Source organism: Corapipo altera, unplaced genomic scaffold (assembly GCF_003945725.1).
Source record: "Corapipo altera isolate COAL_440 unplaced genomic scaffold, ASM394572v1 305, whole genome shotgun sequence".
In the NCBI taxonomy this organism is placed as follows: domain Eukaryota; kingdom Metazoa; phylum Chordata; class Aves; order Passeriformes; family Pipridae; genus Corapipo; species Corapipo altera.
Window position 1 is genome coordinate 589,317 of NW_020885011.1, and position 20,506 is coordinate 609,822.

At 57.5% G+C, this 20,506-nt stretch overlaps 3 protein-coding genes across 4 annotated transcripts; 2 read left to right on the forward strand and 1 right to left on the reverse strand.

The window, feature by feature from the left end:
* On the forward strand, positions 1-10,280 carry CCDC40 (coiled-coil domain containing 40). Of its 2 annotated transcripts, XM_027667458.1 has the most exons (17): positions 1-335; positions 482-636; positions 1,146-1,229; positions 1,312-1,531; positions 1,911-2,068; positions 2,910-3,032; positions 3,396-3,517; positions 4,240-4,483; positions 4,585-4,767; positions 5,659-5,904; positions 6,431-6,644; positions 7,157-7,326; positions 7,450-7,541; positions 8,081-8,201; positions 8,847-9,035; positions 9,252-9,410; positions 9,933-10,280. In XM_027667458.1, exons 1-17 carry the CDS (start codon positions 251-253, stop codon positions 10,176-10,178), a joined length of 2,811 nt encoding a protein of 936 aa, XP_027523259.1. In that variant the 5' UTR covers positions 1-250; the 3' UTR covers positions 10,179-10,280. The 2 variants fall into 2 exon arrangements, with proteins under 2 accessions (XP_027523259.1, XP_027523260.1); XM_027667459.1 differs by lacking the exon at positions 1-335 and having other exon boundaries at positions 623-705.
* A 278-nt stretch (positions 10,281-10,558) lies between these two features.
* GAA (glucosidase alpha, acid) lies at positions 10,559-17,130 on the forward strand. Its single transcript, XM_027667464.1, has 19 exons — positions 10,559-10,948; positions 11,190-11,335; positions 11,670-11,835; positions 12,210-12,306; positions 12,393-12,512; positions 12,641-12,759; positions 12,889-13,020; positions 13,158-13,268; positions 13,431-13,544; positions 13,652-13,736; positions 13,859-13,976; positions 14,181-14,314; positions 14,425-14,576; positions 14,755-14,903; positions 15,002-15,143; positions 15,363-15,461; positions 15,629-15,793; positions 16,119-16,271; positions 16,681-17,130. The coding sequence occupies exons 1-19, from the start codon at positions 10,586-10,588 to the stop codon at positions 16,738-16,740; spliced, it is 2,625 nt and encodes an 874-aa protein (XP_027523265.1). The 5' UTR covers positions 10,559-10,585; the 3' UTR covers positions 16,741-17,130.
* Positions 16,986-20,500, reverse strand: SGSH (N-sulfoglucosamine sulfohydrolase). Its single transcript, XM_027667467.1, has 8 exons — positions 20,405-20,500; positions 19,981-20,141; positions 19,687-19,792; positions 19,331-19,481; positions 19,016-19,172; positions 18,741-18,822; positions 18,456-18,659; positions 16,986-18,168 (listed from the first exon to the last, which is right to left on the reverse strand). The coding sequence occupies exons 1-8, from the start codon at positions 20,490-20,492 to the stop codon at positions 17,609-17,611; spliced, it is 1,509 nt and encodes a 502-aa protein (XP_027523268.1). The 5' UTR covers positions 20,493-20,500; the 3' UTR covers positions 16,986-17,608.
* Between the last annotated feature and the right edge of the window lie 6 nt (positions 20,501-20,506).

Here is a 20,506-nt window from a genome sequence, read left to right on the forward strand (position 1 = left end):
GGTGTTTTTTAAATCAGGGTGACACAGCTTTGCCAGTGTCTCTGTGCTGGTTTTAGAGCCAGGCCCTCCTGCTGATCCTTTGTCTGCATCTCTCATGTCTCATGGTGACAAAAATAAGCACATTTTTAGGGGTAAATAGAGGTAGATGGAAAAGCTGTTTCAGGTGATGGATTTTATGTTTTAGGAAACATCTCCTGAGACTTTGTAGGACAATGTAGAAAGTGACAGTTGTCCTCCTGGACAGGGTGACATGGAGCAGCCAGTACCAGGCAGAGGAGCCTCCTCCCTTCCCTCGGGAGCATCGGCAGCGGAGCCGGACACCGGCACAGAGCCAGGTATCAACACAGCAGCACTTGAGACCAGCTCTCAAGCATTTCTCCCTTTCTGGTCATTGTTAATCCAACTGGAGGCACAATACAGTGAAATCTAATCCTATTTCTTTATCTGTTTCTTTTTTTTTTTTTGGGGGGGGGTGGTCCAGGGAACATGGGAGACCCCACTTCACTCCCTGGTGAGCATGGAGACCGAAGATGGGAAAAGGAATCCCAGCAGCATGGATCCAAGGACCATGAAATAAGCAGAAGTAGTGAGGAAACAGCAGAAGAAACAGAACTGGTCGTCTTGGATCCAGAACACGTGAGAAGCCCTCGAATCTTGTCGTTGTTCTTTGCAGACCTGGTGATTTTGCTTGTCTGAAGCGTGGAGGTGAGCTGTAAGCAGTGGCTCAGCTGTTTGCTGAACTGCACATTTGCAAATCACTTCTGCCAAAGTATTGACTCCTGACTGTGTCACTCCCTCCATGCCAACCCCAGAGCTGCAGGTTCAGGAGTGAGCAAGGTAGTGGGCAAACCTGGTGCTCTTCGGTGCCCCTGAAAGAGAAGTCCTTGCAGCAAGAGTGAGTGGGTGGGTTCTCAGATGTAGCTTCTGACATGTTTCAAATAATCTCACTGGTCACTTTTTGACATAAATGAATACCCACTATGTAACTCCTTCCACTTGCTACAGTAAGTGTAGCTAAAATAAGAACACAAGTGTCTATGGCAGAAGTAAGATGTTTTATTTAATGGGGGGAGTACCAGCGAGGCTTCCTCCTAATTTATTTACACAAACATGTTAAAATGTCTGAATGCCATCCTTCTTCACAGCCTCTGATGAGAAGATTCCAGGCTGCCCTGAAGAATTACATCACTAAGCAGATGGAGCAAGTGAACCTCGACCTCCATGAGCTGGTACCCGGCCTCTCCTTTGCCTTCCCACAGCCCCTCCCGCCCGAGCTGCCGTGGGACAGCTCGTCACCTCTTGTGTCTGCAGAGGACAGCAACGAAGGACAGCAAAGTGCAGAGAGAAGAGCTCGGGGTGGTCCTCTATGGAGCCCAGCAGCAGCTGGCCCAGCTGCAGGAGGAGCTGCAGAAGAGCCACGACCGCCACTCCCGGGCAGCCACGGCGAGGCAGCAGCTGGAGGAGGAACTGGGGTTCCTCAGGGATGCTTATGGGAACATGTGCCACAACACAGATGATGAACGCAAGAAAGGTGGCTGAGGCAGTGCTGGCAATGTTTCCTAGTTCTGGGGCTGTGTGGAGAAATTAATTTGGATTTTAGGCAAACTCTGGATTGAAAAACACAGTAAAATTGATCAGGAATAATGCACTCACCAAAAAGTTTCACGGGCGCTCCTGGAATTCTGTGTGCTGGGAATCAAGGAATTGCTTACCAGGATTTTTAGCTTTGCTTGTGGAGCTTTGCTCCAAAGCTAATGTAAATTCTTATGTTGGGGAGGGCTGATGTAGCTGGTGTGTGAGAGGTTTTGCTTTGGGAGCTTCTGCATTTCTTTCCCTTTTATTTCTGTTTAAGGTGTATCCTACAAACAAACTTCTCTGACTATTTTCCCTCTTCCCCCCCCCCCTCCCAGTTTCTGCAATGCAGACCCAGGTTGAAAACCTGGCCTTGCAGCTTTTCTACATGCAGAACATGGACCAGGACATGCATCACAAGATTTTACTGATGAAACAGTCGACAAAGAAGGCCGAGGCAGAGAAGTTCCAGGCTGAGGTGGAAAAGAAAAAACAGGTACCAAGTAAAACTGTCTTTGAAAAAAATAAATACAGGTGACAGTTAGTGGTGAGTCTTGGAGGATGTGCTGCCTTCTCAGAAGGAAGGCTGGAGTGATGGAGTCATGGAAGATGCATGGGGATATTTTTCCCAAATAATAAAAAAAACCCCAAAAAACCAGAAGCTTTTCTAAAAAGGAGAAGAACTCCTGCCTCCCCCCAGATAGCAGCACTTACTGCCCAGAGGGTTAGGCAAGCCTTAGGACAGTAAATCACTCTTCAGTCAAGCAAAAGGGGTGTGGGGGCAGGAAGATATTTAGTGAAGAAATACCATGTATTCAGGTCTCGAGAATTATTGTGAGTCACAGCAAATTTCACAGTGGAAAGTGAACTTCGGGAATGAGCAGAGCTGGTCGGTGCTGGAGCTCCCTCTGCTGCCTTCCAGGATGCAGACTGGGTATTACCAATGCAGAATTCCATGCAGACTGTTAAAATACAATGGGTTTGGGAGGTTTTTAACAAAGGATTTTCAACTATACATTATTAAGATTCGCAGCATCTGTTGAAGTGGCACAGTGTAATCCATGCTGACAGGAGGGAATGCTGCTTCAGAGCTGCATTATCAATTTACTGCTGCAACTGGAATAATAAACAATCAGCAAAAGTTCCATTCTCTTACAGGTTGTCCCTGCTGCAGTCCTGAGTCATTTGTGTATGAATGGGAAAGTTTCAGTAGGAATCAAATCTAATCCAGTTGCCAATTTAATTCCTTTTCTAGCTGATTTTGTTCTTGTAGGATACAGTTGGTTAAGACTGAGAGTACATCACTCACCCTGAATATTTTGGCTCTGACTCCATAGGACCTTCTCCTAGACCAGTTAACAAGGAGAGCCTACGAGCTCCAGGAACAAATTGCTCTGTTTGAAGCTCAGCTTGTGGCCCAGGCAGAGGACACAAAAGTGACCCGGCAGGCAGTCAGTGAGGTAGGAGGGGGCTTTTCCTTTCTGGTTAATATTTCCCTCTGGCAGGACTGACCCCTCTGGCCTGCCCTCACGTGTTGTGTACAATGTGGGCCAGAGTTGCTTGTTTTGTTCCTGTTTGGAGGAATGAAGACGTTTTTTTCTTTTCCTTTGTTCTTAAGAATTGCCTGTAAATCATTTCCTCCTCCCCTTCTCAGCAGTTTTTTCTTACAGACCTGTGCTCTCTGGTCTGCTGGGACAATGAACCAGCCACAGTAGCTGAAGCTGTTCCTGCTCAGCATATTATGAACAGAAAAAAAATAAATTGCATTGTAACATGAATTTGGTTTTTCAACACAGTGTAGATTCATGCTGTCTGTCCCCCAGGCTGGTCTGGAGGTCCAGGCTATTAACATGGAGAAAAAGAGGTTGATAAACCACTGGAACAGCAGTTTGGCTGGAATGAAGCAAAGGGATGAGGCCTATGTTGCCACTCAGGAGCTGCTGAGGTATGATCTGAAACCAGGCCCTGGGGAGAGCTTGGATAATTTGGGCAGGAGGGATTCCAGAAGGGGCAGCGTGTCTCCTGCCAGGGTCAGCACTGTGTGGGCAGGGAGTGTCAGGCATAACAAGCTTCCTGCTTTAAACTACATTATAAAATTAAAGGACAAGAGGCACACTTCTCTGTTCCTGTTTTCTTTACCCAAAACACAGCTCTCAGAATGTAGGGGGTTCTTAAAGCTGTTCAGAATTTTTCTATTCATATTTCATTCCTTTAAAAGAGTTCCCTCGCCTTTACAACACCTCTCACTCCAAAGAGTTAGATGTCAGGAAGGATTTCTCTCTCACTATCAGGGTTTTGTGAGGCCTTTAGAAATCTTCAGGAAAACCTCCCTGTTATTGCCAAAGGAAGTGTTTATTTGCTCTGGAGCTGTAAAGCTCGACTGATTCTCTGAGAACAAGCAACCTGCTTTTATATGGTGACATCCTGGCAGGAATAGGGGTGGGACAGTACTGAAAGAAGGAATCCATTTTTCTACATACATTTCCTTTTAAATCCTAATGTCTCCATCCATCTCCTGCTGCCTCTGCACTGTCCCAGCAGCTGAGCCCTTACAGACATCTTCCTTCTTGGGCAGTTGGTGCAATAACATGTTTGAAAAGAGGGATCTGTAGGTGGCTGTTCAGCACCAATCCCTGTGATGATTTTCCATCCTATTTGCCCCTCTAGCAACTACAGACGTGACCTCAGGTCCCTGGAAGGGGACATCCATGGCTGTGGGAAGTCCATCAGGAAGGAGGAGGAGAAGAACGAGTTGCTTGTCACCATCCTGAACCGGTCTCAGAACGATGCCAACGTGACAAAGAAGCTGATTGCCCAATGCCTGCTGCAGCAGGAGGCCCTGAAGGTTGAAATGGGCACCTACACTCGTATTCTCCATGAGACAGAGCAGGCCCTCATCAGGACCAAGATGGTGAGGAGAGTCCATGGAAGATGTGTCTTTTGGAATATTTGAATGTAATACCCTGCCTCAAGCAGTTGTGGTGATCCTGTCTCTGTCTTCCAACCTTTTAGGACCAAGCTGCTCACCTGGATGAGTTGGTGTCCATCAGGAAGGATATACAGAAGAGAACTTATGTCAAAGAGCAGATGGAGAATGAAATCATGGCAAAGCTTCAGGACCAGATGATATCCAGCCAAGCTGCAAAGCACTTCTCACAGATGGCTGCGAAACTGCGGAGGAGGAAAACCGACCTGGTATGGCATCCCCTCCCCTGGGGAGGGCAGGGCAAGGCAACCACCAGAGCAGTGCTTCTCCAGGGCTTTGTCAGTGACTTCCTTCTGGTTCCAGGTCTGCAGCTGAAGGGCTGCTGAGTTTGCCTGCAGTCTGGTTCTGCCTGTGATGTGATTGCAGGATGCTGGTGTATGTGAGAGAGCTTGGCCAAAAAGGCCTGACAAAACATAGAGTTCTTTACTTAGAAAATGGAGCTGAATGATGAATCCTGGGAGTATTTACTAGGAAGGATTAGCAGTTCTTAGGTACTGGAGAAAGACAATGGATATGTGGTGCTTCTATACTCCACATTAACTAACTTTTACCTCTATACTCCCTCACAGAATGGGATGCAGGCAGCTCTTGATTCCAAGGAGCAGTCCAACCTGACCCACAGCTCTTTAAGGCATAAGTTGCTCTCTCTGAGAGTGTATAGCTGGTACAGGTAGAAAAACTAGAAGACTCAGCCCAGCATTTCTCACGCTGAGCTGGGGGGGGTTGTTAGGTGAGGGATGTGTGTGCCAGGTGTGGTGGAGAAGGTACAGTACAGTGATGTCCTGCTGCTGTTAGCCAGGTAACTAGAGACACTAGAACAGGGGGTAATTGCAGGAGGGATGGGTGAGGTCACTTGAAGGTTTTTGGGATTTTTAGGCTCCTTAATGCTTTTCAACAGCTGTATGGCAGAGGTAAATATTGTATTACCTGTCAACTGATGGAGAAACAAAGGTACACAGAGGGTAAGTAGGTTACAGCTTGTAGTACAGACCTGGGATTAGAATCTCAATCCCCTGATTCCTGTGCTGGGATAAATGGTACTGCAACTCAACGAGTGGCTGTTGGTGACAGTGATGTGTTTTCTCTCTTGATATTCCCAGGAGCTGCATTTTTACAAGGTTGAGAACGATGTGGGCCAGATTATCCTGAATGCAACTAATACCAGCTGCAGGCTGACAGTCCTCCAAAAAACACTCTGTGAGGTGGACAAGGAAATAAAAAATATCAGTGATCTGATCAGCTGCCAGGAAAGTGAGATTGCAAAGTGCAGGCTCCTGGCTGATAAGAAGGGAGGGATCATCTGCCTGTACAACAAGAAGCTGGAGATGCTTCTTGCTCAGCAGGGGGTAGGTACTTTTGTGTTTCAGTCCCAATTTTGATTTTATTTTTTGTGGTGACCACAGATGTCCCTGATAAACGTAACTGTGTAAGTGTTGGGTAGTTCAAACTTTCAGGCATCAGCACTGTGATTTAAAAGCTGCACTAGTTAATGCAGGTGTTACTGTTTGTCAGACAGTTCTTGATGCACATGGAGGGAATTGTAAAATGAGGGTGTGCCTGGCACAGATTCCTGCAGGGAGTTGTTTGCAACTGATGAAAATGTCAAATGCCATCAATACTCTGGGAGCAAATAGGATCTTGTTAGAAAATCTGCAAACACTGACAAGGGGAGTGTGGAGCAGGCAGAGACATTTCAGTTGTTTGATGGTTGGCCCCATTCAGCTGATTCCCAGATCTGTCCCTGGCACTGTAAGACCTTTCTGGATACTGATGTGGAAATGAGTCCTGTCTGCAGGCTTTGGAATGTCCAGATGCTGTAAACAAGCTCCAGCAGCCTCTGCTTGACTTATCCCAAACTTTGCCCTCATACAGGGGCAAGAACTGGGACCACTGGAAATTGAGATCAACAAGCTGACGAAGGAGATAGAAGAATGCAATTCTGAGGTGATGGCACTGCAGAAGTACTGGCTCAATGAGCAGAAGGAGCTGTTCAGGTTAACCCGGGAGCGGGAGGAGCAGCTCAGCTCCCTGGATGCTCTGAAGAAGCAGATCACCATCATGCAGCAGAGGAAAGTGCGCATGGAAAGTACGGCATTCCCTGAGCTTCCTGACAGTGCTCACCCGGGAGGGGAGGGAAGAGAGTGGAGGATTACAGATGGGAAAAGCTGGACCTGCCTCTGGATATGTGTGAGCAGGAATGCCAACAACCCTGGCACTGCACTGGGGCTGAGCCTGGCACTTGTGCTGTTTGCACGTCGTTATTCCTGTAAGGATTGATCCTGCTGTCCTGGCACAGTCGGACCCTGAGTGACAATGTCCCCTGGCACACTTCTTAAATAAAGGTTGCAGGTAGTGGGTAGGTTATTGTCCCCAGCAGTGACAGCACTTTCCTTGGCCAAAACCAACTCTTTTCCACGGGAGTCTCCTTCAAAGCCTTATTTGTTTTTTGGGCTTGTGGAAAAACTTTTTGGCTGGACATGTGGGACATGGGTGGCTCTGCCTGAGGCACTGCCAGCTCTGGTAGCAATTTGTCACACCTTGTCTGTGTTCAACCCAATGCTCAGGGGAATTCTAAGGCTTTTTTCTGTTCACCCATAGATGAAATTCAGCAGGAAACGAAAGAACAGAAGGACATCGAACGGCACATGAAGGACATGTCAAATGACTTGGTAAAGTTGAATGTGTTGATCAGGAAGAACAACAGCAGCTTTGAGGAGCTGCAACATGCCAACATGATCACAGAGAACGAGTTTGTGCACTCCCTCAAGGTACCAAGGCCTGACACCTCATTCCCAGGTCTCAGCCTTCTGTGCAGATCAGAGGCAGGTAGTGATCCTGGAAAACCTTCTCAGCCTGACAACACTGTATTGTTTTGTGCCTCCCAAATCTAGGCAGCAGAAAAAGAATCCTTGGAGATGCAGGAGAAGTACAGTCAACTGACTGAGGAGAAGGAAAGGCTCCTGAACAGCATAATGGAAGCAGAGTAGGTACCAGAGAGTGCCACAATCTCGTGTGTCTGTGTCCATGTTCCTGTTCTCCTCCAGGCACCAAACTGACCCAGCACGAGCAAATGTGCTTCTGTCCTTCCTGAAGAAGGGGAAAGGACTTTAATGAATGTTTGAAACACAGAAACTGAAAGGTGCTTTGGTTGTCTCTGGAACAAGCTGGGAGGATGATGGCTTTAACAATTCCATCATGTGTGGGCTGGATGTTACCAAGATCTGTATGGGAAGACTCTGCCAGTAACTGGGAGTGAGTGTGCTGCACTGGGCTGTTCACTGGGGTCCAGCAGTCCCTGCCAGTCTGGGCACGCTTGTTTTTACAGTCACTACCCCATTTTCTGAGTTGGGAAGCTTGCTATCTGGTTTCACCCTGCTCTGTGTTGCCCTTTTCCATGTCCTACGTGCAAATCCTTGGATTGTGCCAGCTCTGTGTTCAGAATTATCTTGGGCACGTGCTGCTGCTGGTACACAGAGATCCCTGTGGGTTACAAAGGCTTTCTCTTTCCTTTCTTCTCTGAAGGCATCAGATCCTGCTGTGGGAGAAGAAGATCCAGCTGGCAAAAGAGATGAAAGAAGCCACAGCTTCTGGGTCAGAACAAGGTGAAATCCAAGCCATGAAATCAGAGATTCGTAGGATGCAAGTAAGGCACTGGGAAAGAGGGCTGAGGAGGGGAAGCCACACAATGTACTGGAGTGGCTGAAACATGAGGCAGGAGATGAGAAACAGGCTGGAGAAGTGGCATCTCCAGTGCCCAGGGTGGGACTCTTAACCCCCTGCAGCTCGACTGAACTGAGCACATCCAGTGTCCCACATGTCCTGCATTCCCTGTGAGTTCCCTGTGCCAGGCTCAGCAGAGTCTGGATACTCCCAAGGAATCTATTTAAATTGCAGTAATCTGCCACCCCGATTTATAAGCAAAGAAATGTTGATTACTAAATATTGCATCACTTTAATCACTGGTTAGGAAGGTGTTCCCTCTCCTGGCAGAGCAGCTCTTGCCCTTCATTCTCAGGATGCTTCTGCTTTTCTGCTTCTGCTCTTGCTAATGAGATCCAGAGCAACATCTGGAATATTATTGTGGACAAGTTGACAATTCAGCCCTCTGCCTTCCAGATCCACACATGGCAAACCAGGTTTGGATTTGGACCAAATTTGGCTTGCAGGCACTCGTGTGTCACACGTATCTGGTTTGTGTTGGTGGGATGTGCCACCCAGACGACCTCCCTCGGTGCCATTGGTAAACATTCCGTGTTTTGAGCCTGGTTTGTGTCTTGGCAAACGGCAGGTCCGCTATGGGCAGCTGCTGAAGCAGCAGGAGAAGGTGGTTCGGGACATGGAGGCGTCTGTTTCTCGCAGAGAGACGATAGCGGTGCGGGGAGAGGCGCAGAGCAAGCTGGATAAGAAACACAGCACCAAGAATGACTTCCAGCAGAGGAAACAGGAGCTGAGGAGGAAGATCAGGGAGGCCCAGGAGGTGAGCAAGGCAAGCAGGGCTGCAGGAGCTCACGCAGCTGGTGTTGGCCTTGTGATGAGCAGCAGTGAGCACAGGGGTGCCCGTGCACAGGGGCACAGGGGAGGGCTTTGGACATTCATTAAAAAACCCCCAACAAACGAGTTCTGGGAGGATGGTCGGGAATGCAGCTGAACTAAAGAACTGGAGTCTGCCATTTCCTTCTCTTCCATTTACTAGAATATTTTTAACTGCAACCAAGCCATCCTGGAGCTGGAGAACACCCAAGAGTCCCTCAGGGCCACCTTCTCGGAGAAGAAGCGGGAATTGTCCAGACTCCAGGCCAAGGCCGACGGCCTCGACTTGGACATGGAATGTCTCCAGAACGAGAAACGCTGGGTGAGCCAAACAGAGCCTGCTGCTTCCTGCTACTGCCAGCTCTGTCCAGCACCATCCTGAACAGGCTGTGCTCAGTGTCAAATATTAGCCACATGTTCACTGGGCACGTTCTGGGGGCTCACAGTGGCCCTCAGTTGATGCTGCAGTTGTACTTGGGGTGAGGCTGCATTCACCTGGAAACATCAGCCTGAAGGACCTCGTTTGTATGGTGAAAATACCTGGTAACAACCCCGCTTTGTGTGTGCCAGCTGGGTACTCAGAGACAGCTCAAGGTCTTGAAACCCTGTCCTGGCAAGGGTTGGCTTGTATGCGTGGGAATTTCTCTGATTTATGGAATTCTGTGATGTCTGTACCCCTACAACACTCGGGATGGAGGTGGTGTTTGGCTGTTGTGATGGGGAATTCACAGCACTGTCCTCCCCTTGTCACATACGGTGGTCACAGCGGCTGACACGAGTCACACCGATGCCCTGTGTGCATCTTTCCTGCTCTCACAGCCCTTTCCCCTGTTGCTTTTCTCAGAACCTGTTGGAGCTTGTGGCCCACCAGGCACACCAGAAGCATCTGCAGGCACTGAAGGAAGGGAAGTACCGGGCCCCGAGCTGCACTGAAGAGGCCTGCAGGAACCAGCAGGAGAAACTGTGGGGTCGGCTCCAGACCATTAACAGCATCGTCCAGCGGATCCGGGAGGAGAATCCCCGGCACCAAAGGGCTCTCCAGTGGCTCAGCCAGTGCTTGGGATCCAGGCTGGAGTCCGAGAAAGCCTGATAGAAACAGAGAAAATACATGTAACATCTGTTTTTATTTTTCTACCTGCTGCAGGCTTTGTAAACGAATACATACAGAAAAATAAACAGGTGTAGGGTATAACATTTGTGTTGTAGGGCATAGTGTTTATTTAACATGTACCATGGTGATTTTTTTGGTATGTTTCTGTTTACGTTTCACTTTGGCTGCCCCAGGCTGTTGCCGGGTCCCGCCTCCCTGTCCCGCCCCGGGGCGGGGGCCGGGCTGTCCCCGCCTGTCCGCGGGCCTCGCTCTCCGCGGGGCTCCTGCCCGGCTCCGGCAGCGCCGCGGGGCGGGGCCGGGAAGGGGAAGCGCCGGTGCGGTGTCGGTGCCTGTTCTCGGTGCCTGTTCTCGGTCCCTGTCCCTGTCCCCGCGCGGGTCCCGCCTCGATGTGCGCGGGGGTCGCGGCCGCGCTGCTGGCGCTGCTCGTCCCCGCCGCGGCCCGGGCCGGCCCCGCGCCCGCCGCCTGCGAGGTGTCCCCGGGCGGCCGCTTCGACTGCGGCCCCGAGCGGCTGCTGTCGCGGGAGGGCTGCGAGGCGCGGGGCTGCTGCTACAGCCCCGGGCCCGGCCCCGGCCCGCCCTGGTGCTTCTTCCCCCGCGGGTACCGCAGCTACCGCGCCGAGAACCTGACGGCCACGGCCGGCGGCTTCACCGCCCGCCTGCGCCGCGTGGCCGCCACCTTCCTGCCGGCGGCGGTGGACGAGCTGCGGCTGGACCTGGCGCTGGAGACCCCGACCCGCCTGCGCTTCACGGTGCGCCCCGGGCCCCGCCCGGGCCCTCCGCGGCCGGCCCGCGCTGAGCCTGCCCTGTCCCTGCCCTGTCCCTGCCCTGTCCCCGCTCTGTCCCCGCTCTGTGCCCTGTCCCCGCTCTGTGCCCTGTCCCCACTCTGTGCCCTGTCCCCGCTCTGTGCCCGCGCTGAGCCTGCCCTGTCCCTGCCCTGTCCCCGCTCTGTCCCCGCGCTGAGCCTGCCCTGTCCCCGCTCTGTCCCCGCAGCTGCGGGACCCGGCCCGGCAGCGCTATGAGGTGCCGCTGGACACGCCGCGGGCGGGCGGCGCAGCCCCCTCCACGCTCTACGGGCTGCAGGTCAACCAGGACCCCTTCGGGCTCGTCGTGTGCCGGCAGCGCGGCGGGAGAGTCCTGTGAGTGCCCGTCCTGCCCCACTCGCCTTCCCGAGGGATTCAGTCTGGAAGGGGAACCCCAGGCGGCCCCGCAGGGCACGGGCTGGGAGCAGGGATGTGGCAGGGGACGCTGGTGACAGGAGTGGGGCCGCAGTTGGTGGCTGTGCGGGCTTTGCTTTGACGCCCTCTGCAGTTCGGTGGCTGAGAAGGGAACCAGGAATCCCGGAGCTCAGCTGAAACTTGTTTTTGTTTCACATGGTGATGAGCACCCGCGTCCCTCCCCGGTGCTGAGGGCCCGCAGCTCGGTGTGTCTCCCTCCTCCCGGCTGTTTGCCCGAGCCTCCCTTTCTCCACAGGCTGAACACCACCGTCGCCCCCCTCTTCTTCGCAGACCAGTTCCTGCAGATCTCCACCTCCCTGCCCTCCCATTTCATTTCTGGGCTGGGAGAGCACCTGACACCTCTGATCCTCAACACAACATGGACCAGGGTCACCCTCTGGAACCGGGACATGGCGCCTGCAGTACGGAGAGGGGCTGAGGGGAGGGGAGATGCTCATCTGGCCTTGTGAAGGTGGCCCCACGGCCTCTCACATCTAGTCTGGGGCAGTGGAGAGGCGCCTGTGCTGGTTCAGCTCTGGAACCTGGCCTCAGCCCCAGGCAAGCCCATGGGACCCTTGTCCCCAGGCCAGGCTTTGTCCCCTGGGGCTCTGTGCTGCTCAGGAGCTGTTTCCTCCCAGCACTCCTGGGCTCTTGCTCTGACTCAGCAGTGTTTGGGGCCACAGGCCCTGGGTTTGCACCCCAGGCTGTGATGGCCCTCTTGGCTGGAGGCGAGGGGTGGGTGGGTGCTGGGGTCTCTGGCAGAGCCTCGCTGGCACCACACCATGCTCTGCTCCAGCCCCAGGTCAACCTCTATGGCTCCCACCCTTTCTACCTGGTGATGGAGGACGATGGTTCAGCCCACGGGGTCTTTCTGCTGAACAGCAACGCGATGGGTGAGTCCTGTGGAGGTGCCGGGGCGAGGGCTCGGCCCCGTCCCTGTCCTCAGCTGCTTCTTCCTCTGGCACTTGTGCTTCCCCAGACGTGCTCCTGCAGCCCAGCCCGGCCCTGACCTGGCGCACGACGGGCGGGATCCTGGACTTCTACATCTTCCTGGGCCCCGACCCCAAGAGTGTGGTGCGGCAGTACCTGGACGTCGTCGGTACGGGCGAGCCACGAGCAGGGTTGTGGGTGCTGTGAGCAGTGTGGCAGAGCTGGCGTGGCAGAGTGGGGCTGTGGGGCAGCGTGATGCTGGGCCATCCCTGCCAGCACCCACCCTCTGGCTTCCAGGGTTCCCCTTCATGCCCCCGTACTGGGGCCTGGGCTTCCACCTCTGCCGCTGGGGCTACTCCTCCACCGACATCACCCGGCAGGTCGTGGCCAACATGACAGCAGCCCGCTTCCCCCTGGTAGGTCTGGGCTAGTCCCTGGAGCCTCTGTCCAACGGTGGCCATGGGGGGGTTGATAGGAGCCCCCATGGGTGGGGGTCCCATGGCACTGTGCAGGAGTCCCTGCTCCACCCGTGTCACCATTCACAGGATGTGCAGTGGAATGACCTGGATTACGCAGATGCCAAGAGGGATTTCACCTTCAACAAGAAAAGCTTTAAGGACTACCCGGAGATGGTGCAGGACTTCCACCGCTGCGGGCTGAGGTACATCATGATCGTGGTGAGTGACACCCACATGGGTGGGCTGGCACTGGGGCTGCAGCCGCCCCGAGGGCAGTGATGGAGCTTCCTCTGAGGAAGGCAGGGCCGGCCGTTCCCTGCCCTTGCTGGTGAAGCCCTGGCTCTATGCCCTGCCAGGATGCTGGGATCAGCAGCTCGGGACCCCCTGGCACCTACAAGCCCTACGACGAGGGACTGAAGAGAGGGGTGTTCATCCGAAATGCCACGGGACAGCCCCTGGTCGGGAAGGTGTGTGTGGGAGCAGCCCGAGCCCTGCAGGAGGGGGGTCGAGCAGGGCCATGGGAACAGGATCCCAAGGGCCAGAGGGAAATGCTCAGGGGGTGGCTGTGATGGAAGGCAGGGTGGTATGTGGGGTGGGGGGCTCTACCCACTGCTGCCTCCCTCCCGCAGGTCTGGCCAGGCCCAACTGTCTTCCCAGACTTCACCAATCCGGAGACTCATGAGTGGTGGCATGACATGGTGAAGGACTTCCATGACCAAGTGCCCTTTGATGGCATGTGGCTTGTGAGTGGCCCTGGCAGAGCTGCTGGCTACGGCTCCCCGGCTCCCTCCCTGCACCTCCACTGGGCCCCAGTGTGGCAGCGAGGGCATCCCATCCTTTCCCTCCCCAGGACATGAATGAGCCGTCGAACTTCGTGGAGGGCTCCCAGGATGGCTGCCCCCAAAACAACCTGGAGCAGCCCCCCTATGTGCCAGGTACAGGAGTGGGTTCCAGCCCTTCCCGGGGCCGTGGGGACGCCGGGAGGATCCCGGAGGATGCTCTGGTCCCAGCTGGGTGGGCTCTGACCTCGCCCTTGCCCCCCCCCCGTCTGGTGCAGGCGTGTTCGGGGGGCGCCTGCGGGCCGGGACCATCTGTGCCTCCAGCCAGCAGTTCCTGTCCTCCCACTACAACCTGCACAGCCTGTACGGGCTCACCGAGGCCATCGCCTCCCACAAGTAAGCCTGGGGCTCTTGCTGGGCTCCTGCACATCCCAGGGGATGCCAGAGCTGGCAGAGAGCCCCAGCGTGGGCAGTGTGGGCACAGGGAAGGCACTGAGCGGGGAGGGAGGGTTTGGTGTGTAACAAACACAGTGTGCTGTGGGAGCTGCCGAGCCCCTTCCCTGCCTGGGCGGTGCTGAGCAGACCCTGCTCTGCCCTCAGTGCACTGCTGAGGGTCCGGGGCAAGCGTCCCTTCGTCATCTCGCGCTCCACATTTGCTGGGCACGGGCGCTATGCCGGGCACTGGACAGGGGACGTCGGCAGCAACTGGGAGCAGCTCTACTACTCCATACCAGGTAGGCTGTGGGGCACTTGGGGCACATCCAGCCCCACAGCGGGGGCTTCTCCACAGGCTCTGTCCCCCCGGCGCCGCGGAGCCTCAGTGCCCGCTGTGCCCCCTGCACAGAGGTGCTGCTCTTCAACCTGTTCGGGGTGCCGCTGGTGGGTGCCGACATCTGCGGCTTCGCGGGCGACACGTCCGAGGAGCTGTGTGTGCGCTGGACACAGCTGGGCGCCTTCTACCCCTTCATGAGGAACCACAACGACCACGGCACCCGGGTGAGCCCCGGGAGCCCTCACCCTGCGGGGCAGGGGGGCTCTGGGATGAGCGAGCACGCGTGGGAAGGTGGCTGGTGCAGCTGCCTGGGCTGGGAGAGTCCATCCCGCACCCCAGAAATGCACCTGCCCTTTCCTCCCTGCGTGGTCTGAGTGTCCCCCTCGGGCCTCTCCCCCGCAGCCACAGGAGCCGTTCGCCTTCAGCCCGGCCGCCCAGGCTGCCATGAGGAATGCCCTGCGCCTCCGCTACTCCCTCCTGCCCTTCCTCTACACCCTCTTCCACCGGGCTCACACCGCTGGGGAGACGGTGGCACGGCCCCTCTTCCTCGAGTGAGTGCTGGCCCAGCCGGGGCCGGTGGGCACCATCCCACCGGGCTCAGGGGGAGGTGGGTGCAGGGTCTCCCTGGCGCTGCCCTTCCCTCCTCCAGGTTCCCCACAGACCCCAACACCTGGGCCGTGGACCGCCAGCTCCTGTGGGGCGGGGGGCTGCTCGTCACCCCCGTGCTGGAGGCAGGACAGACCAAAGTCAGCGGCTACTTCCCAGCAGGGACGTGGTACAGCCTGGCAGGGGTGGGTGCTCCCTGCTGTGTCGTGGGACTGGGGGGGGGGGGCTTTGCTGTGGGACCCCGTGTGCATTCCTGCATCCCATTGCTGGTACAGGTCCCCTGGGGCTGTGTGTGAGTCCCGTACTTTGCCTGCCTTCACTCGTGGCCATCTGAGGGCCGCAGTGCTGGCCCCCTTGGCCACACAGCACCCTGTGCCTGCTCTTCCCTCTCTGTCACCACGTAGGACTCCACCATCCACAGCAAAGGGCAGTGGATCCTCCTGCCAGCACCCCTGGACACCATCAATGTCCATGTCCGTGCAGGGCACATCCTGCCCCTGCAGGTGAGTCCCTCTGCTCCGTGGTGACACCGTGGTGACCTGCCCGGCCAGCCTAGACTGGTGGCAGTGCTGTCACCGCAGAGCAGACAGTGCTGAGGGAGCCGTGCCTGCACTGTCCAGGGGACACAGCTCTGGCAGTGCCCTGAGCTGTGCCCACTCCCACACCCCAGGAACCCGCCTTCAGCACTGCCCAGTCCCGCAGGAGGGGCATGGCCCTGGTCGTGGCACTGACCTCGGATGGCTTTGCCAGGGGAGACCTGTTCTGGGATGATGGAGAGAGCTGGGAGACCTTTGAGAGGGGGGACTACACTGAGATCCTCTTCCTGGCCACGCACGTGAGTGAGGGGGCATCTGGGCAGGGGGGTCCTGCTGGCCCTGGGGCACATGTGGCCACAGGCAGCACTGTGCCCTGGTGCAGAGCTGTGTGGTGCCAACAGTGCCAGACTGAGCAGCTGATGGGGTGGAGGGGTCAGCATCCCCTCAGGATGCCCCCTAGGAGGGGGAGAGGCTGCTCTCCTTGCACTGTGGATACTCTCTGGCCCCCTGGGCTCAGTGCCTGGCAGAGGGGCAGCACAAGGAGCAGGGCACCAGGGCAGCCCTGTGTGCCCGTGGGGCGGCTGTGACCCGGGAACACACGGTGACATCCCCGCTGTGCCCCAGGGTGCCGTGCTCAGCCAGCTGCTGCGGGGGAGCCCCCACCTCGACGGGGTCCTGCTGGAGGCTGTGACTGTGCTGGGGGTCTCCAGCCCTCCCCGGCAAGTCCTGGCCAACGGTGCCATCGTGAGCGACTTCTCCTACCGCAGTGACACCCAGGTGAGTGCTCATATCCCCCCGGGAGGGGGTGGTGGCTGGCAAGGGACAGGACACAGCTGAGGGGCTGGCGAGGTCTGGCCCCAGCGATGGCACAGCACCAGCTCTGTCAACACAGGCTGGGTCACTGCTCTGGGGCTGGGCAGGATTAGACCATGACAGGAGTGAGGATGGGGAGATGGAGGAAGGAAAGGCTGTGTGGTGATGGGGCTGGAGCTCTGAGTGGAGCAGCAGCACAGCTCTGCTCCTGGGGCTGCCTGCCATGGATGCCCTTCTCAGGGTCTCTGTGAGATCAGGACCATGCCAGGCTGTGGCTCTGTATGGGGACAGGACACCTCCCTCGGCTCAGACACCTCCCAGGCTCCTTCCCAGCTGGCTCTGCCTGCTGCCAACCCTTCCTTCTGCCCCTCAGGTGCTGAGAGTCCCTGTGTCGCTGCCGATGTGGGAGCAGTTTGTGATCTCTTGGTCCTGAGCCACCACCGGTCACAGGGAGAGGCCACGCTGCTCCCCCTGGCTCTGGGGCTGAATCCATCCCATCCCTTGACAACCCAGAGCTGCCACTGCTCTTCCCACACTAAGCAGCTCCTGGACTTCGGCTGCCATGAGGCAATGGAGGTGTGTGCACTGGACTGGCACAGGGAGGGGGGGCTTGCACAACCCCCAGGGACAGGGGAAACTTCATCATCCTCAAATCAGGGAAAAAAAGACCCAAGTGCCTTGTGAGACAGCAAACCTGTTTCTGTGGGGGACTGGTAACCTGTGGGGGGCCTGTGGGGAGTCTCCTGGCTGTGGCTTTGGGGAGGGGGATGTGCAGGGTGGGAGGGAGCAGTGCTATGAATAAAGCTGCTGTTTGCTGGGAGCAGCCCCAGGCTGTGCCCATGTCCCCTCTGCCCCTGCTGGTCCTGAACTGTGGCTCAGCCCTGTGCCCCTGGTTGGGACACCCTGGTTCCCTCCCTGCCTGGAGGCCTCCAGCAGGGCTGCCTGTGCCCCTCACACGCTTCACCCCATTTCCCAGAGCGTTGGGGGCCCCCTGGCTGCACCACAGAGCCCCTTGTCCTGTTGTCCTGCTGGCTCCAAGCCAGGGGCTGCTGCAGGGACGTGCTCAGCTCCAGGGAGAAATGGAGCCCTGTCCTCCAGAAGCTTTACGGAGGGGCAGCTTGGCCCTACGGCTCCTCTGGCTGGGAGGAAAGGCACCAGGGTCCCTGAGTGCTCTGGGGCCAGGTGGTGTGGGTGATACAGAGAGCAGAGCCTTGTGGTGTCACCCAGGGATTAGGGACTGGTCCATCCGTGATCCCACTCCAACCCCTCGTGCCCGACGGGGACGGCGGCAGAGGTGACGCTCACAGCTCGTTGTGCAGCGGCCGGCACTGGGGGCTCAGCTTCTCCTCCAGGACAGCGTCGGGGGCGCACACCCAGGGGTCCCCCGTGTCCCACTGCCACTTGAGGAGCTGCACACGGAGCAGCTGGAGGATGTCGGCGTAGCGGGGGTCGGGGGCCAGGTTCTGGCTCTCGGTGGGGTCGCGGCTGCAGTCGAAGAGCTCCCAGCGCTCCCGGTAGTAGTACTGGTGCAGGGTCTTGTTCCAGTGGGTTGGCTGCCCGGCCCTGGTGCGGTTGAGCAGGTCTTGGAAAGTGGGCGAGATGTAAAAGTCCTGGTCGATGGGAAAGGGCATCTTGTAGTTGAGGTTGTGGATGAGGCGGAACTGCCGGTGCTGGATGGCTCGCATGGGGTAGTACATGGTCACCTCGTGGTGGCTCTGGCTGCTGAAGGCGGTGGCCCAGGACTGCTCTGACTCCAGTGCTGGCAGGAGAGACTTTCCAGTGAGCTGCACCTGCTTTGTGCCAAAGATGCTGTAAGAGGGGTAGGGGATGGAGAACCAGTCCAAAATGGTCGGCGTCAGATCTGGAGGGGAAGAGAAGGGTGAGAAGAGGGACTGGCACCGTGGGAGGAAACAACCTGGACAGGGGCAGAGTGGTCCCTTGGGTCTGCAGCTGCATGGACTGTGGCTGCTCCTGGGATGAGCTGCAGAGCTGAGCCCTGGGATGATGTCCCAGAGGGGACCCTGTTCTGTCCTCCCTCCTCTCCCATGCAAGGGCTGCCCCTGGGACAAGACCCTGGGTTTTGGCGTGGGGAGCAGTCCACAGCCCCCAGGCCCAGCTCTGCTCCCTCTTGCAGGCACGGGCTCTTACCCAGGAGGGTGGCAAAGGCCTGGCTGACCTGCCCCCAGCGCTGGGGGTGCTCAGGGGACGAGAGGAGCAGCGGCTCAGCAGTGCCCGAGCGGTAGAGGTTGGTCCTGCCGCTGGGGAAGGGGATGCCGTTGTCAGAGGTGTAGATCACCAGGGTGCTGTTGTGGAAGCCGGCACGCCGCAGCTCCTCCAGGACCAGCCCGATCCCTGCGGATGGAGGGGCAGAGCTGAGGGGGGCAGGAGGGTCTGCAGCACTCACCAGTGCCAGCCTGGCCCCGCAGCTCCTACCTTGGTCCATGCGCCCGATGGTTGTGTACTGGGCAGCCAGGTCGGCCCGGGCAGCCGGCGTGTCAGGAACAAAGGGGGGGACCTAAGTGGAGAAGGGGAGAGTGGCACATGGCCACCACGGGGACAGAGGTCACAGGTCCACCATGGTGGCCCTCACCAGCTCTGGCCTATAATGCTGCTGGCAGTGATGAGGTGGGGGCCAGCCCTGGCTCCATCAGAGGCTGCTGTCACATGCAGCCCCCACAGGGCCCCACACAGCCCCACAGGTATCCCACCTGCACTTGCTCTGGGTGGTAAATCTGTGGCTTCCAGTCAGGGATCCAGCCCATCCCACTCTCTCCGTTGCCAAATTTCTCACAAAAGGCCCCGTACTGGGGCTGGGAGTGCCCGCAGCGATGGGGGTCATGGAAGGCGACGTAGAGGAAGAAAGGCCTAGGGATGGAAAGGGTGGAGGTGGTGGAGCAAAGGGCTGCCCACACCCCTGAGACCCTCTGCTGGGACGAGCTGGGGTTGGCAGGAGGACTCCCACCTAGTCTGGGCTTCTGGATATGGGGTGACCCAGACCAACTGGGATGTGGAGGCCGTCTCACCTCTCGTCCTGGCTCTGCAGGAACCGCCGGACGAGCGCTTTGATCCGGGTGATATTTCTCCCAACCTGCAGGACTGAACTGTTCTCCTCTGTGTAGGCAAAGTCGAAGGGGTACACAGCCTCTGGCCCAACATGCTTCTTCCCAATTATCCCTGCACGAACAGAGACAAGTGGTGTGCCAGGAGCAGGGGGATGGGGGGACATGGCTACCACTGTCTCCTCCCTGGGGGACAGGCACAGGTCCGGGGGTGTTCTCTGGCTCACAGGCAGTTTAGCCATCAAGCTGTCTCGCTCACTGGGGTTTGGTGCACCAAGGGGGGGTTTCCCTTCCCCTGTCCCTTGCCTTTGGCTCCCTACCTGTCCGGACACCCCCTTGGCTGAGCAGGTGGGGCAGGCTCCGCACGCCCTCGAAGGAGTTGAAGTGGTGCACATCTTGGTGCAGTCCATACATCCCGTTCTGGTGCTGCAGGTGAGGGGACACAGCACGGTTGGACAAGGGCTGCCAGCCTGCCCCCAAAACACATCCAGCCGTGCTCTCAGTGTGGGCAGCACGTCCTGGGGGCTGGGAAGAGGGTGGGCCAGCAGGCGGGGGGGGGTCGCCCCGTCCTGGGACTGTGCCACAGGAATGCCGGGGGCTGGCGGTGCCCCTACCTGTGGTAAGCCGGTCAGGATGCTGGCCCGGCTCGGGGAGCAGCTGCTGACGGAGGTGAAGGCGTTCTGGAAGACCACACCACGCCGGGCCAGCGCGTCCAGGTTGGGCGTCCGGATGGCCGAGTTGTTGTAGGCGCCGCTCTCAAAGCCCCCGTCATCGGCTGCGGCGGGAGGGGTGCGGGGTGAGCCCGGGGCGCGTCCCTGACCAGGTGCGGGGGCAAAGCCCGGGGGACGCGAATGACACCGACAGCATCCCCGGGCTGCGGGTGACCCGGGCTGGGGCCGGTGCTGCGGGGACCGTCCCAGCGGAGGGGATGCAGCGGGACCCGCGTGGCGGCCCAGGCAGGGGGTTCCCGGGCTGGGGGAGACGGGCGCGGACACGGAACCGGCTCCGGGGCTCGGCCGGGCCCGCGGCCGCACTCACCCAGGAGCAGCAGCACATTGCGGGCCGGGGCCGGGGCCGCGCCGCTCCGGAGCGCTCCGAGCAGCAGCGCCAGCGCCCAGGGCCCCATGGCACCGGCACCGG